General features: G+C 36.5%; 1 protein-coding gene across 4 annotated transcripts in view; it reads left to right on the top strand.

Moving 5' to 3' along the window:
* TNS3 (tensin 3) overlaps window positions 1–15,850 on the top strand; it is a 424,477-nt gene that overhangs the window by 219,020 nt on the left and 189,607 nt on the right. For all 4 annotated transcript variants that reach the window (XM_036738320.1, XM_036738321.1, XM_036738322.1 and 1 more), the window contains 4 exons: window positions 8,240–8,292; window positions 9,115–9,286; window positions 12,481–12,531; window positions 13,151–13,273. In XM_036738320.1, coding sequence (XP_036594215.1) covers window positions 9,137–9,286; window positions 12,481–12,531; window positions 13,151–13,273 — 324 coding nt within the window. In that variant the 5' untranslated portion in view covers window positions 8,240–8,292; window positions 9,115–9,136. The remainder of the gene's footprint in view (window positions 1–8,239; window positions 8,293–9,114; window positions 9,287–12,480; window positions 12,532–13,150; window positions 13,274–15,850) is intronic.

Raw genomic sequence — 15,850 nt, 5'->3', positions numbered from 1 at the left:
AATTGTAAATGCCTTTGAGAATGGAAATCTTCCATATTTGTAGGTTCTTCAGTTTCTACGACCCTTTACTCCACTTATACATTGGCTCTTCCCTTCTTTTTCTTATCTCTTTCATTCCACTTCACACTAGTTTAAGTTCAATTCCTCCCAAAGGTGTCCTTGAGATAATTTTCCCTGGAAGCATGCTACTTGCAGCCAATTAGATATCTTACTTATCTCTCTTTGCAATACTTTGCCATTGAAAGCCCCCTTTATGCCCAAGGGTGTGGTGATAAGAGAATTCTTAATAACTTAACCAAGCTTTCTGGGCCTCAGCAATAAGGAACCACTATTCATAATAATTGGGGAATAAATAGTGAGGGGAATAAATCTCCCTTTGCTAAGATTCTTCTTCCCTTTCCCTCACCACTTTTTACTCATTCCCCCTTCAGAGACAGAGACATTGAGAAGAACAGTAGTATACAGCAAAGTAGAGGTAAGATGAATTGATCTGAGAAAATAGAGAAATCTCTAATTGTTGACAGCTTTGGCTTTCACCCAAAGTTAAAATGATTCCCCGACTATCAAATCAGAGAAACAAATGATAGACCTAGAGTCAAAGGATCGTAAATTTGGTTCTAGAAACTACCTGGGATGTTAACTGTTATGACTTCTTCGTTTTACAGGTGAGGAGACAGGATTATCTAGGTCAAGTGACTTCCTCTATTCTCTTAAGATCACACTGGTAGTAATTGGCAGAACCCGTCCTTTGAGTATAAACCCAGCACCTTTTCCAATAAATGATGCTCTTGCCTAAGAGGGACTAGGTTTGAATCTGAGCTTTGCTACTTATTACTTGTATAACTTTAGAAAAGCTACTTAACCTCTCTGGGCCTGTGTTTTCTCATCTTTTAAATGAAATTATCTTTAAATCCCTTTCCGGTTTTAAATTTTGTCATCAAAACTTTGCCATCCTTTCAGTTTCAGGCTCCTACTTAATTTTTTGAATTCTGAACCATGACTTGGTAATGTAAAAACATGTTTTTAAAATAGAAAAGCAAGTTCCTAAACAACAGAAAATTTGGTTGTTGGATTGTTAAAATCTCAAATAGTAAAGATGTTGATGTTAAAAAATAGTTCACATTATCCTTTGTAATATTTGTCACAACTGTTACAATAATTTCCTTACTGCTTTTTATTCATCTTTTTTTCCTAAATAAGTGTAGCAGCATATTCCTATTGAAGGAACTATTGACTTTGAGTCAATGACTTTCTGATGCTAATAATGAGATATTTAACACTAAGAACATAAGATCAGAGGCGTGATGGGCTTCTCTTAAGGTAGTGTTGGGAAGTGCCCTCTTTTATCTTTTTTTGTGTGTGATGAATGTCCATCATTAAACTTTGACTGCTAACATTATGCAATTAGTAATTACCTTTAAAAGGGTTTACTAAGATTTGGTTCAAAGTGCAACTAATACACAATTTTTAGAGATTGTTTTTAGAAATGACTTTGTTTCACCTGATCAGATGTCAGATTTTGTAACCAAAATGTTCAGTGGAATTATTGTAATGATATCTGAGATACAAGCTGTGCTCAAAGGCCCATACTGTGCCTGCATTTAAAAGTTTAGATTCTGCTGTGCAGTCATTCTATTTAGAACCTGACTCTGCTATATGTGGACTAACGGAAGAAGTCAGCATCACTTATTAAACAGGGCATATATACCCACATCACTCTTATTGACCTTATGTTGTGTATTTGCTTATAAAAATTATCAGCTATTTGGAATTTTGAATGAGGGAAAGACTATAACAAATATTGAAATTAAGACCAGTTTATCTTCTTAGAATTTATGAGGTAATTTTCTTAGGAGATCAAAGAAATCTTTCAGTCTGGGTCAATGGGTAACACATTCATCTTTATTTTTGTCTTTTCATTCGGGCTCTTTTTAAATCTGATGGATATCGCTTCTCTGGACTTTCAAAGACCAATGACAGTGGTTCAGCTAAGATGTCACTTTTCCAGGCCCAGTGCCTTGAGTTCATGAAGGACATTATTATTATTCCCTTACTCTCTCTCTCTCTCTCTCTCTCTCTCTCTCTCTCTCTCTCTCTCTCTCTCTCTCTCTCTCTCCCCCTCCCTCCCTCCCTCTCCCCCCCCCCAAACTTTTGTGTTATCCTTAGTCTTCCTAGCATCTAGTGCCTGTTGAGCTTTAGTGACTAAATAGACTGAACATGTCAGAGAACTTTTTTTTTCACTTGTATCTTTTTTATTTGGAGAATATTATGAGAAGTATCATAATGAACAAAATACTGTGGTGGAAAAAACATGGGATCTGAATTGAGAAAACTTGAGTTCAAACCCTAATTATCTTTCCTTGTACAATTCTGGAAAATTATTTTACCTACGTGGCCCTTGGTTTCCTTGTTTTTGTAATGAGGGAGCTAAAACAGAGCTTCTTTTAAGGTCACTCAAACCTTTGAATCATATGTTCCTTAATTAATAGATTAGCAACTCTTCCCCAATATCTGCAGTGTTATAGACCATGTGTAGAATTCAGAATTGAAATTGGAATTTAATGACACTTTTGCTGCTGAATTCTCTGGCTTGGTCAGCAAAGAACTTTTCTATGACAATTAGCGATTCATTAATTATCTTTAAAGCTAATGATGAGGCAGCTAGGTGACACAGTGAGTAGAGCACCGGCCCTGGTGTCAGGAGGACCTGAGTTCAAATCCAGCCTCAAACACTTGACACGTACTAGCTGTGTGACTTTGGGCAAGTCTCTTAACCCCCATTGCCCTGCCTCCCCCCCCCCCCAAAAAAAAGAAAACTAATGATGTTGGTCTCCTAAGACAACCTCTCTCTAATGGTTAAATGATCATTTTTCCTTTTTTCCCTATGAAAATGGAGTACAAGGTACTACTATGTTATAAAGAATACAAAATAACTAAATCCTCCATGAAGGGTCTGGGTGTATTGCTTTGAGAGGAAAGGGTCAGACAGGAGACCATAACTGCATCATTTCATGCCTGAATTCAGAATAATGTTTGCTCTCCATAGTTTATCTTCCTCCCTCACATCCCTATTTCATCATTTGTCACTTTCCTGTATGCCAGTGTGCAGTGTGCAACTAGTCCCAAAGTGGAACCTGAGTGATGATCCAGCTCTTAGGAATTGATATAGTATTAATCTGTGGACAGCATGTCTGTGGGAGAAGAAGAAAATTTTTGATAACTATAGAGTATTATCAGTCTTCCTTCCCTTGCATCATACAGGCTACTCCAAGTGCTTCAGCCAGGAAGAGACAAGGAAGACCAGTATTAAGGGTTATTATCTATATTCCACATTTAGTGATGGAATTTGGGAAGATTTTTCTTTCTTTCTGAGTTATTATTCCTTAAGGGCATATGGATGCAGCATCTCTCAGCCATGTCCCAAAATAAAAACCTAGTACATCCAGTTTGCGGCTAGTTCTCATATGGAACAAAACAGCTCTCATAGTCAAGTTCATTCTGTCTGTGGCTAATTCCCATCAAGAACAGCTCAGCCCAGCCATTTCCCCACTTTTCTTTCTCTTACCCCTCAGTAGACAGAGGCTAGTAGGATTCCTGTCTTGAGACTCTTAGTCTCTTGGCCTCAAAGAGACAGGACCTTCCTTCTTGTGCCCTTCTAGGAAAGAGTGTGTCCCACACCTTCAAGAATCACACACAAAGTCGGAATGGAGCAGTAGCTGAAAACACTACAGGTGTCAATTCTCCAAATCACATGATACTGTTCACACCTATAAAAACACATAAAATTTCTGCTAAAAGCTTGCTGAGACAGTTGGTCAGAATCAGGTCACAAATGACTGGATATCCCTAACACTGACTTTTATAGAGAGGCAGGAGGAAAGAAAAGTACCCTAGTTTTGATGTCTCAACTCCTCTAATTACCTCTGAATATGTATACTTTCTGGCCCCTGGCACCTATGAAATGAACTCAGCTGATCTAGCTGTATGATGGATGTGTATTTTATTGCATGAAAGAAGTCCTCTTTCCTATCCCTTACAGTTATCATGAGTATAGGGAGTCTTGTTTCGTGTATTCATCCAGGATATGTTTACCACTGACATAAGTTAGTAAAAACTCTGATAAGCTTGAAGGAGAGAATTCAGCTGATACTGTTCATTCTTAATAAGATGATGGAAGAGATGCATATGGAGCATTAATTACTTTTTCAAGTATACCCAAGACACAAGGTATCTGGTATATGTTCTTTATTTACCAGTTGTAGTTCAGTGGCAAACTCTTGTATCACACACAACACAATCAAGAGACATCTAATTTAAAGTTAATGAACAAAGAGGAAAAAAACCCAACAATTTATTTCCCTCCCTTCGAAATGCTGATTCAAGTACAAAAAATTGGAACCATATTAAAGTCTTAGTCTTGGGATTCAGTTTAGAAATGGCATTGGTAATTTACATAACTAACTAAGGCCAGATGTTAGAAGCCTAAATTTAGCAGAGACTCTTCATTTGCCATACCAGTCACGTACCTAAATGCTACTCATGTATTTATGACTCAAGTTGTCTTTGTCATTGTGACAGTGAATATCATCGTCAACTATCATTTGTTTCATATTTCTTGTACAGAGGGCTTAAGAATACAAATTGGTATAAAACCTGGTAAAATGCCAGTAATTGGTTGAGACCTCAAAGTTCTATGTTGTGTAACAAAGATCTGAAAGAACCTTAGAATAGTCCTTCTATCTAATAAAGGAATGGCTTCTTGTTAAGGTCACTACTTTGTACAAAAGTCTCTTCCACTGTTAAACAGCTTTGTTTTGTAGGAAGCTTTTTTTCTTTTTAAGAAAATAATTTTTTTTTTCATTTCCCAACCTCTTCTGTCCTTAGAGAGCCATCACTTGAAACAAAGAATAAAAAAGGAAGGGGGTGGGGGAAATTCAATAAAAATTAATTAATCAACAAGGATTTTAATCAATAAACATTTATTAAGCATTTAGTGTGTCCCAGGTTCTGTGCTAAATGTTGAGGAGATGAAGACAAAATGAAGTTTTTGTCCTCAAAGAGCTTACCTTTTATGGGAAGAGAGATTTTGTACATATATAAAGAGATACAAAAGGAATTTGAGGTCGTTTTAGGGAAGGAAGGCTCTAATAGGTGAAAGGATCTAGAAAGACTTCATTTAGAAGGTGGCTCTTCAGCTGACATTTGAAGGAAACTTAAAAATTATGACATTTTTTGTGTTCTTGGTATACAGTAACTCAGCAACCAGTATTAAGGAATATAAGCACGTGTTTAGTATTATCTCCAAAATAGATGAAAATATTTGCTAGAATTTATATAGCACTTTAGTGTTTGCAGAGCTCTTTATATGTGTTAATTCATTTGATCCTCATAATTACCCTGTGAGGTAGGTACTGTTATTACCCCCATCTTATAGATAAAGAAATTGAGGCACAGAGAGGTAAAGTGACTTGCCCATGATTACATAGGTACTAAGCATCTCAGACAGAATTTGGACTCAGATCTTACTAACTCTAAGTCTTGTGGTCTGTTCACTATTACACCTAGCCCTCACTAAAGATAGTTTTTAAGGACCCCAAAAGAGTAATTTTAAAATATTTCTATCATTTTCACCACTGCTTTCTGTTTATATAGATATCTTCTTCTTTTGGCTTATTCTTGTTTCTTTGTATTTCTTGATTCTGTCTTCTTTTTTTTTTAAATCTCTACCTCTTTTTCTTCCACGTTCAATTCATCTCTGAAATAGCCATAATATGTAAATGAGGAATATCTTGAATATTATGTTTTCTTTCAATTTTAAAATCTGATGAATGAAACATTTGATGTTTCCTTTCCCCACTCCCACCCCAAAAGTTGTGGGTTTTTTTTTTTTGCGTGTGTGACTCTCAGTGATAGAAGAAATAGGTCTTAAGCCTTTGATTGAGGGCTGTATGAAAATTGAAATGGCCAGTGTGCTGCTGATGTGCACATTTTACTGTTCAGTGTCTGCCCCTTTGTGACCCCATTTGAGGTTTTCCTGGGCAAAGATATTGAAGTGGTTTGCTATTTCCTTCTCTAGCTCATTCTACAAATAAGGAAACTGAGGCAAACAGAGTTAAGTGACTTGCCTAGGGTCACAAAACTAGTTAGTGTCTGAAGATGAATTTGAACTCAGGTCTTCCTGACTGTAGGGTCAGCACTCTATCCACTGAGCTATCTGGCTGCCCAGCATATTTTAGTAGCCCTTAAAAAAACATGGGAGCTATTTTTTAATAGAGCTGTTTTCCCTTACTGACCTTCATGTACAATGAGTAAATATGTAATTAGGTCATTAATGATTTTTATTATTATTGCCTTTATGATTTATTTTGAAACTCATCTTATTTGCTTACATAGGGACCAATACCTGGGAGGGATAAAGTAAAATTCCCTTTTTATATGACTTATCCTTATATATTTTATATCCCTCACTGACATATATGAAAATAAGCTCTGTGCTATTTATTCATTATATTTGCCTTAACTCTGAGAACATTATTTTTCCAAAAAGTAGACTTCTTTCTGGCTTTGGATACTTTGTGCTTATTACAGTACAGCATAGGAGATGGTAACAGCTTGATTTATGAGATTCGGGAAAGAGATCCTTGTCAACTCTATCATCCATCTGTTATTCAACTATGGCACAGGTTTTTATTCAAAACTAAAGATACGACTTAGTCTGGTGCAAGTTCCTCTCAGAGAGGCAACACCATTTATACTAAGGTATAGCTATCTTCAAAAGTAGTTGGAGGTTTTGATGGTAACCTAGAATTCTTGAAGGCTGTGTTAGAAGATCACAAATTTTGGTAGTTCCTTCAAAAGTTGCAGATTCAGGCAGGTGTCAACTTTTCAGTGAAGCTGAATTTTAAGTCTCATAGTGGACATTTGTCACTAGGTAGTTTCGGGTTTGTGGGTATAGTAACTCCAAAGGAGCATTTGCTGTGCTGATGACTTGCACAGTTGCAGGTCTTATAGCACAGAAGTGCAAGAAAGTATAAATAACTACAGAGTGTATTGATGGGGGAATGGACATTGGGCACTTGAAAGTGAGGAAATGGTTTACCAGATTGGGGAAGGAGAGGGGTGAAGTATCAAGAAGAGACTCTGAAGCCACACTTGATTATTTTGCCTGTAGATGATCCTGGAAGCAGCAATCCCCTCAGGAAAGGTCTAAAGACTTGGTAGGAATAACTGAAGAGCTGTAAATAGTGGTTTGTGTGCATAAAACTGAGTAACAGTTTCTGTTGTGGTTTTACTTCCTTTGGTGGCATCTTCTCAGCTGAAGAAAAAGAGAAGCTGCAGCCATACATAACGAAGAATTGATTAGACGCACTGTTATTCTAATCTAAAAATATTATCTCAACAAAGGATTGTCATGATTATTGTGATTTCCATTACCTGAGGGTCCCTTTTTCTAAAATCTACTTCCCTACCATTGATTACTGCTTACTATTTAGTAGTATTTTAAAAATCAGTTTCAAGATCTCCTTGGCCAAAATATTTGTAACCTAGAGGCCGGCCTGCTCATGAAGAGCTGCTCATGGATAGAGTGGAAACCATTAGTCAGTAATCATTTGTTAAGTACCTGAGCTGTGCCAAGCTTTGTGCTGGAGATGAAAATGCAGAAGCCAATCTCTAACATCAAGAAACATGCATTCTGATGTAACGCATGTTGGGAAGGAAGAGTGTCATTGTCTCCACAAACAATCAGAGATTGTATGTATAGCCATAGGGCAGTAGCAATGATTATTATTCCAAGATCTGTAATGAGATCGGATAACTGGAATAGAATAGTACAGGGTAGGAGAAGAGATAATGTAGAAGAAGGGAAACAGCAGCAGCAGCAGGGTAGATGGCAAGATGGCCATACTTGAGTAGGCCCTGTTGTCCTGATGGATACCTAGATAGGACCAAAGCTTCTTAAATATATTTGGTTACTTTTCACTCATACCTGCCAATTTCATATTAGAATCAGACAGCTCTATTATGTTTCCTCTGTCAAGGCTTTGTTATCCATTTCTGGAGCACAGGCATAAAAGGATGCTGTGAATGTATTTCAAATTGATAAAAGCTTTGGTCTGAATGTTTGACACAGCACATATTACAAAACATAGATTTTGCTTTTTTGCTCTCTGTGATATATATTGATATATACCCCAAAGAAACTTTAAAATGATTAAGAATTTGGTTTTTCCTCCCCCAGGCATCTGACAGTTTTTCAAAAAGTTCTTCTTTCTGCTGTGATAAATTTTCTCAGTAAGTATTCTTTTCAGCAGTTCTTTTATGTGTCTATGCCTCTAGTTCACTTTAGGTCTCCAGGAAAGCGATCATTATATCTTCCTTCCAGCATATGGTGTGATTTTGCTTACTTTTTCCAGGTCTAAATTGCTTATCTTCAGGAACCCCAGATCATAAAAATCGAGAATACCTTGCAATGTTAATAGCAAATTTATTTTAATATTAATATTTTAATAGCAAAAAAGCAAATGCAGTTTGACTAAATATAATACGACTGTGGGAGAAAAAAATAACAGAACTAGCACATCTGGATTAAGTTTTTGGAGACAGTTTGATAAAGTGAGAGAAACAAAGGACCTGGAGTATGAAAATAGGAGTTAAAATACCAGCTCTGTTCTTGACTGTTTCTATCTAGAGCAAATCACTTAACCTATTTGGGTCTCAGGGTCTTCGTATCTAATGTGAGGAGTTCATAGTATTGTGCCATGGGCTCTGAGTGACCAGATTAATATGGGAGCAATCAGAATGGAGAGAGGAGCATAGATAAAAAATATTTTCATGGAAAGAAGAACTTTGTGAAGAAAGAGTCATGAGTCAAAGATAACTACAGAGTTTTACGCTTGAAATTCATTCTTTCCCAATTGATATAATAAAGACTTTGAAAATAAATGCTGATTGAGAGTGAGTTAAGTTTAAAAAATAATTCTCTAGAGTTCATCTTTTAAAAATTTGTATGTTTTGCTCAAAATACTTCTCATTCATTTTTTCTCTTTCCCCCCTCCATACCCTGGTCTGATTCCTTTTGCTATGCCTACTTTTGAACCTTCCAACCTTTCACAGGAGTGCCATCTTGGGTCATATCATGGAGGAAGGCTATGAACTCGATCTTACCTACATCACTGAGCGGATCATTGCTGTCTCCTTCCCAGCTAGTTGCTCTGAGGAAACTTATCTGCATAACTTGCAAGATGTGACCCGAATGCTAAAATCTAAACATGGAGATAACTACTTGGTAAGAGCCAGCACTATTTGCTTTGGTAAATATTATCAAGCCATGTGAAAAGTTGCGATGGTGCCTTTTGTCTTATAGCAAAGTCATTTTTGATTGTAACTCCAATTATACCTATGAGGTAGAGGTCAGGGTAAGTAGGAGGGGGGCATTAAGCTTTCCCTTCTAACAAGAAAAATAGATATTGCCATTAATAGTTAAGCAAAAACAACCAACCTAATGACAATCGTATACAATGTTCTGCTGGTAAGAAATTCGTGACTAGGAATCCAAATTTGCTTTCACACTTAAAGATTTTCTGGGAATGTGAATGTAAGTAATGCAAAAGTAAAATGCTAGGGGGATTTCTTGGTGTAAAATAGCCTTTTCATTCTTTTGCTTTTGTGATAGAATATAGTGTACTAGACTAAAATCTGTCATTTGAAAGAGGAAGGTTGATATCCCACTTCTGACCCAATCTTTTGTCATGTTGTATAAAAATTCAATTGTATTGGCATGAGAATTTTCTGTTTTCTTTCCATTCATTTCTCATGATCAGACCAGTCCCGTAATTGATTTATTTAACAGGTATATAAAGCGGTCCATTTTGCTACATCACATGCCATCTGTTGTACTCATTAAACTTTAGTGACTGAATAAAATGACCTGGGACCTGATGGACAAGTGTGTAATCCTGGAGCTATGTCACTGAATTTCCTTTAGAGTTGTAATTGAAAGTCCATTGCCATTAAATTTCAGTTCAGCTGCTACCTTGATTAATAATAAGTAGATTCAAATGTTCTATTGGATTTTTTTTCTTTAGCAGTTTTTAGAAGTATTTCTTTATGTTCTCTGGTATTCTGCCTCTGGGAATTTATATTTTAGGTTTTCCACTAACCTATTCTGTCATGTAATATAACTAGATTTCAAGTCAGAAGACCAACATTACAATTCCAACTTTGCGATTTAATATTTGTGTGAATTTGGACATGTAATGAAATTCTGTGGGCCTCGGTTGCCCCATGTCTAAAAGCGGCAAGAGTAGGTAATCCTCAAGGCCCTATCTCTCTCTGAAAGGCTGTGATCCTATGATATTAAAAAAGACATATTTCAGGAATTTTGGAAAATAGCTGTTATGATCCCATTGCTCCAAAAGGGAAGATGGAAAACTCTACAGTGTGAAATTTGATTATACAATTGCAAATCCTATCAGAAAGGGTAATATAAAGAAACCACTTTTGCTGTACAAGGAACTCTCATATGAACTAAGATTTTTAAGTCCTATAAAAATGAAAGGAGGGCATATGGATGAATACTTGTAATTCATCCTATATAAATAGTTTCCAGAAAGTTAATACTTTGTATTAGCCAAGGCTTGTAAATGATACTGAAGGCAATAAATGAAAAAGTTTTGTTTCTTCTTTGAAGTCAAAGAAAAAAAATATCTGGGAATAGTCCAGAACATAAAATATTGCAGCTAAATCAAAAATGATTGCTAAGGAAACACCACTGGATTGGTAGATAAAGAGGTCTTCAGTGATTAAGAGAGAAAACCCCGTGGTATTTTTGGTGTACTTCAGTAATAAGTGGATATGACATAACAAGTATAGACAACTGTTTTGTGAAGTTGGGTAGTAACAGGGAAGAAGTGAGAGGAGATGGGCTTGAGGTGGGCAGGAGCAAGTTTGGGGTGGCTGAATGAAGAGTTGTTTTTAGAATAGTGGAAATCTGACCATTTTGGTCCCTGTTTCCACTGGGCAAGCTAGGTAATGCGATGTACCTGGGTTTAAATCTTACATCGGATGCCTACTAAATGTGTGACTTTGGGCAATTTTCTTGATCCTCCCAGTGTTAATTTCCCCCTCTGTAGATGAGTATTATAATAACACCTACTTAACAGGGTCATTGGGAGAACCATATGAAATAGAAGATACACAATGCTTAAAGCTCTGTAGGAACACTAGCTATAGTACTAGTAGTAGTAGTAGTACTAGTACTAGTAGTAATAATGGTATTCATTGCCGTGCAAGTAGTAAATAGTGGGCTAGGCATCGGAAGAAAGTGAGATAGTAAAAATGCAAAGTGAGAGTTAAGATCGGGTGATAGAGCAAAGTCCTGAAGGAGGATAAATGGGATATTGACATGAATGCAAATGGAAGGGTTAGCGTTTGTAAGAAGAGAGGAGTCAATTCCTCAGATGGGAATAAGTGAAGGGGAGACTAAAATACTATGCTCATATCTATGTTCTGGAGGTCCAGGTGACACAGTGGGGAACGTGATGGATTGGAGTCAGAGAACTATCGTCAGCTCCCAGCTCTTTCATTTATTCCCTCTATACTCTTGGTCAAGTCACTATCTCTTTAGACCTTAATTAACTAATCTTTAAAATTAAAATACAAACAAACAAGTGAGGGCTGTACTAGATAATCACTAAGGTTCCTTCGGGAGCTCAGTCTTTAACACCAAACGAATTGAACCATGAAAGGACTTGGTAGTATGGAGGTAGAATTTAAACCACGACGTTCTCATTCTAAATCCAGTGTTCATTTCAGCATACCTTGCTGCTTCCCTTTTCGGAGTGAGCGTTTATTTTCCAGAGGGCTGTTTGTCCCCTACAAGATATCTTTTGATGTCATCATTATTTTCCCCACTTATCCTTTTATATTTGAAGCATGAGAATGAGTACCTGAAGATTCTGTCAATTCCCTTAAGGGTTTAAGTTACAGAGAAGGTTCTAGAAAGGAAGGGAAAAGGGAGAAAGGGAAAGGGACACACATTTATTGAGCATCTACTATGTGCCAAACACTGTGCTAAGTACTTTACAAATATTATCTCATTTGATTGGCGTAACCATCCTGGGGTAGGTGCTGTAATTATCCCCATTTTATAGATGGGGAAACTGAGGCAAACAGCTATTAAGTGACTTTCCCAGTATCACACAGTTAATAAGTGTCTAGGGCTAAATCTGAACTCAGATCTTCCTGACTCCAGGTCCAGGGCTCTATCCATTACACCACCTAATTGTTTTCTTACGTAGCAGTTCCCTAGTTCAAGGAAATCACAGGTCCCTGTACCTAGGCTTTTAATTACATGAAAATCACCAAGCCTAACAAACATCATAGATGATAAGTAATTGAATTGTGTTTCTCCTTCTATTTCTGAAAGTGATGGCTTTTATAATACCTTAGTGTTTGTTTGTTTGTCTTTTCACTTTGTAGGTGATAAACCTCTCTGAAAAGAGATATGACCTTACGAAGCTTAACCCAAAGGTACTGGCTTTATTCCCAATAACCTTCATTCAAACTACTTCAGTTTTTGAATGCTGATCTAAGATATCCATTTTGTGTTTATATAACAGACCTACCCATGTGATAGTTGCTTTGCCTAATTCTCTTAATTTAATGTGTTTCGCGATTCAGTGTTTACATTCTTCCTTCTTTTAACGATACTTTTGTTTTTAGTTGATTTTGCTGCTTCCCGTTCATATTTTATTCTTTGATTTTCACATAGTAATTAACAGTAGGTGTGGACAGTTGGATTTTTCTGTCTGAGATTTCAATTTGATGAGAGGAAATTGGGGCAAGCCAATGTGTCCTATTCCTACATCCTTCTGGCTCTGCCCACACCCAGATATCCCTGAACCATTAATAGCCCTGAAATAGCATAGTTAGAACTGACATACCACATTCAGAAATGTTAGAAAACGTTTGAAGGGATGTTTTGTTGGTGTTACCTAAAACTTTGGTATCTTTTAGAAATGCAAGCGTGTTTCTCCTCATTCACAACAGCAATAAATGCATGAAGTAAACCTGCAATCCAAATTATAGTGAACGTTACAAAAATGTTGTTTCAATAATGTGGGAGTAAATATAGTTTCTTTTCTCCTAGATTATGGATGTGGGTTGGCCCGACCTCCATGCCCCTCCCCTTGATAAGATGTGTACCATCTGTAAGGCTCAAGAGAACTGGTTGAACAGTGATCCTCAGCATGTAGTGGTCATTCACTGCAGGGTAAGCAAGATGCATTATAGCTTGTTTATTTGAATTCAACTCAATTTTGAATAAAAAGTTTAATTTATCCTAAGGAGAAATGAATGGAGCTCATGGTTTGGTCTTTTTTTGTTTTTCCATGTTTGGGGGCAACAAGAAAAGTAGCAGTCTAGGTGATAATTTACAACAAGATTTGAAATACTTCCACTCTCCTTCCTTTGACATTCTTTAGAAGTGGTTTCTGGCTCAGTGGATGGAGCATTGGACTTGGAGCCAGGAGGAACTGACTTCAGGTCCATCCTCAGACACTTACTAGTTGTATAACCCTGAGCAAGTCACTTAACTCTTCTATCCCTCAGTTTCCTCTTCTGTAAAATGGTAGCAATTGTAGCACTTACCTCTGAGGGTTATTGTGAGGAAAAATGAGGTAATATTTATCAATATTCTGTAAATTTTATGGCACTGTATAAATGTTGGTTCTTATTTTATACATGGCTAGAAAAAATGAAAAGAGGAGGTACAGCATAGTGGAAAGAACATAGGCTTTAGAGAGAGAAGACGAGTGCAGATGCTGGCTCCAGTACTTCTCACCTGTGTGACTTTGCTCAAGTCCCTTCCTTTTTTGTAACATCCCTTTCTTCATCTGAAAAATGAGGGCATTGGACTATGTAAGCACTTCTCAAACTTTTATTTTCGGGACCCTTTTATACTCCTAAAAATTATTAAGGACCCAAGTGAGCTTTTAGTTAGGTGGGTTATATCTATTGATAGTTGCTATATTAGACATTAAAACTGATTAAAAAAATACAAGGTGTCCCAAAAGTCTTAGTTGCACTTTTAAGCTATTACAGCCTAAGAGTGGCATTGTGTTACAGTCTTGCAGTCTCTTTAATGTCTGGCTTAGTAAGAGACAGCTGGATTCTCCTATCTACTTCTGCATTCAGTCTGTTGTGATATGTTGTTTTTGTTGAAGCATATGAAGAAAGTCCAGCCTCACACAGATAGATAGTTGGAAAAGAAATGAATAGTTTTTCTTTTTTTCTTTTTAAGTTTCCATTCTTTTTTAAAAATCATGTCTTTTTCTGTTAGTTTATTTTTAACACATTTAAAAAAAGATTTGAGTCCCAAATTCTCTCCCTTTCACCCTCCCCAGCTTACTGAGAAAGCAAGCAATACAATATCATTTATTTAGTCATGTCCCACTCTCTATGACCCCAGTTGGTGTTTTCTTGGCAAATCACTGCAGTGATTTGCCATTTCCTTCTCCAGCTATGATGTCAATTATACATGTGAAATCATGCAAAACATATTTCCACGTGAGCCATAGCAGCAAAAAAAATCCCAAGAAAAATAAAAGGAGAAAACTCTATTTCAGTTTGCACTGGGAGTTCATTAGCTCTGTCTCTGGAGGGGGATAGCATTTTTTATGAATCCTTTAGAATTGTCCTGAATCATTATATTGATCAGAGTAGCTATGTCATTAAGAATTGATAATTATTACACTATTGCTATTACTGTGTATAGTGATCAAGAGAAGAGTAATTTAATAGGCAAATAATATCTTAGTATGATTTTGAAAATAGTTTTGCCTTCATGGACCCTCTAAAAAGATCTTGGAGACCTCCAGACATCTGTGAACCACAGTTTGAAAATTGCTGGACTCAAAGTTTGCTAAGGTCTCTTCCAACTCTAAATTTAGCAGCTATAATTGGATCATGATCTCCAAATTACCTTAATTGGTAACGTGAATGGTTTACAAAGCCTGTAACATACATCATCTATTCGTTGAATCAAACAAAGCAACCCTCTAATGCTGCTTTGTGAATTTGAGGACCAAACATGTTGTTACAACATGTTATGGGTCATAAATGTGTGACTGAATAATTGCATGTGTCCAAGGTAGGTCTGTCTGGTCAGATAGTTTAATAATTTTCAAAACTTGTTTTATGTAAAATCTTTGTTTAAAAAAAATAGAAGGTACCTGTTGGTAACTAGTAATAGGTTTATTACCTCAGCTGAATTGTTTGGAATCTCTATTTTCAATTTTTGCTTTCATCTTAGAAGGACATTTGTTTTATACTTAAGAAGATTTGTTCCTCTCTATTTATATGTGATTATAGGCACAGTGCTTAGTAATTCTGCAGTAAAAGTATAATCTTCAGTAAACTGAACCAACATTCTAGAGCATTATATTCAGTTCAGCCATCTTGACTGAATATAGATTATATGCAAGGCAGTGCAGGAAGACCAGAAGGGGGATATACTATTCAATGTGACTCCTTCAAGGGGTTTACATTCTTATGGATTCATTTCTTCACATAAAGGTGAGTTGCTATTATTATTTATTATCTATTACAAGGTCCTCTGCCAAAAAAGCCAGCACATTATGGGGTAGCCTTTAAAGGTCCAACATGACTATCATTCAGTCCCCTAAAGGAACTTGTAAATGAGCATTCAAGATAAGTAAAAAAAAAAAAAAATTCAGTGGCCTACATGCATTTCCTGCTATCATAGCCCATTGGAAAGTAGGCAATTTTATACTCTCCTAATTAAAATAAGTCTCTCTTATTTACCCTTATCCCCTCTCCTACTTCTTAC

The sequence above is a fragment of the Trichosurus vulpecula genome, chromosome 9 (genome assembly GCF_011100635.1).
Source record: "Trichosurus vulpecula isolate mTriVul1 chromosome 9, mTriVul1.pri, whole genome shotgun sequence".
Taxonomy (NCBI): Eukaryota; Metazoa; Chordata; class Mammalia; order Diprotodontia; family Phalangeridae; genus Trichosurus; species Trichosurus vulpecula.
The sequence above is the reverse complement of the archived record's forward strand: the minus strand, read 5'-3'. Positions and strand labels throughout refer to the sequence as shown.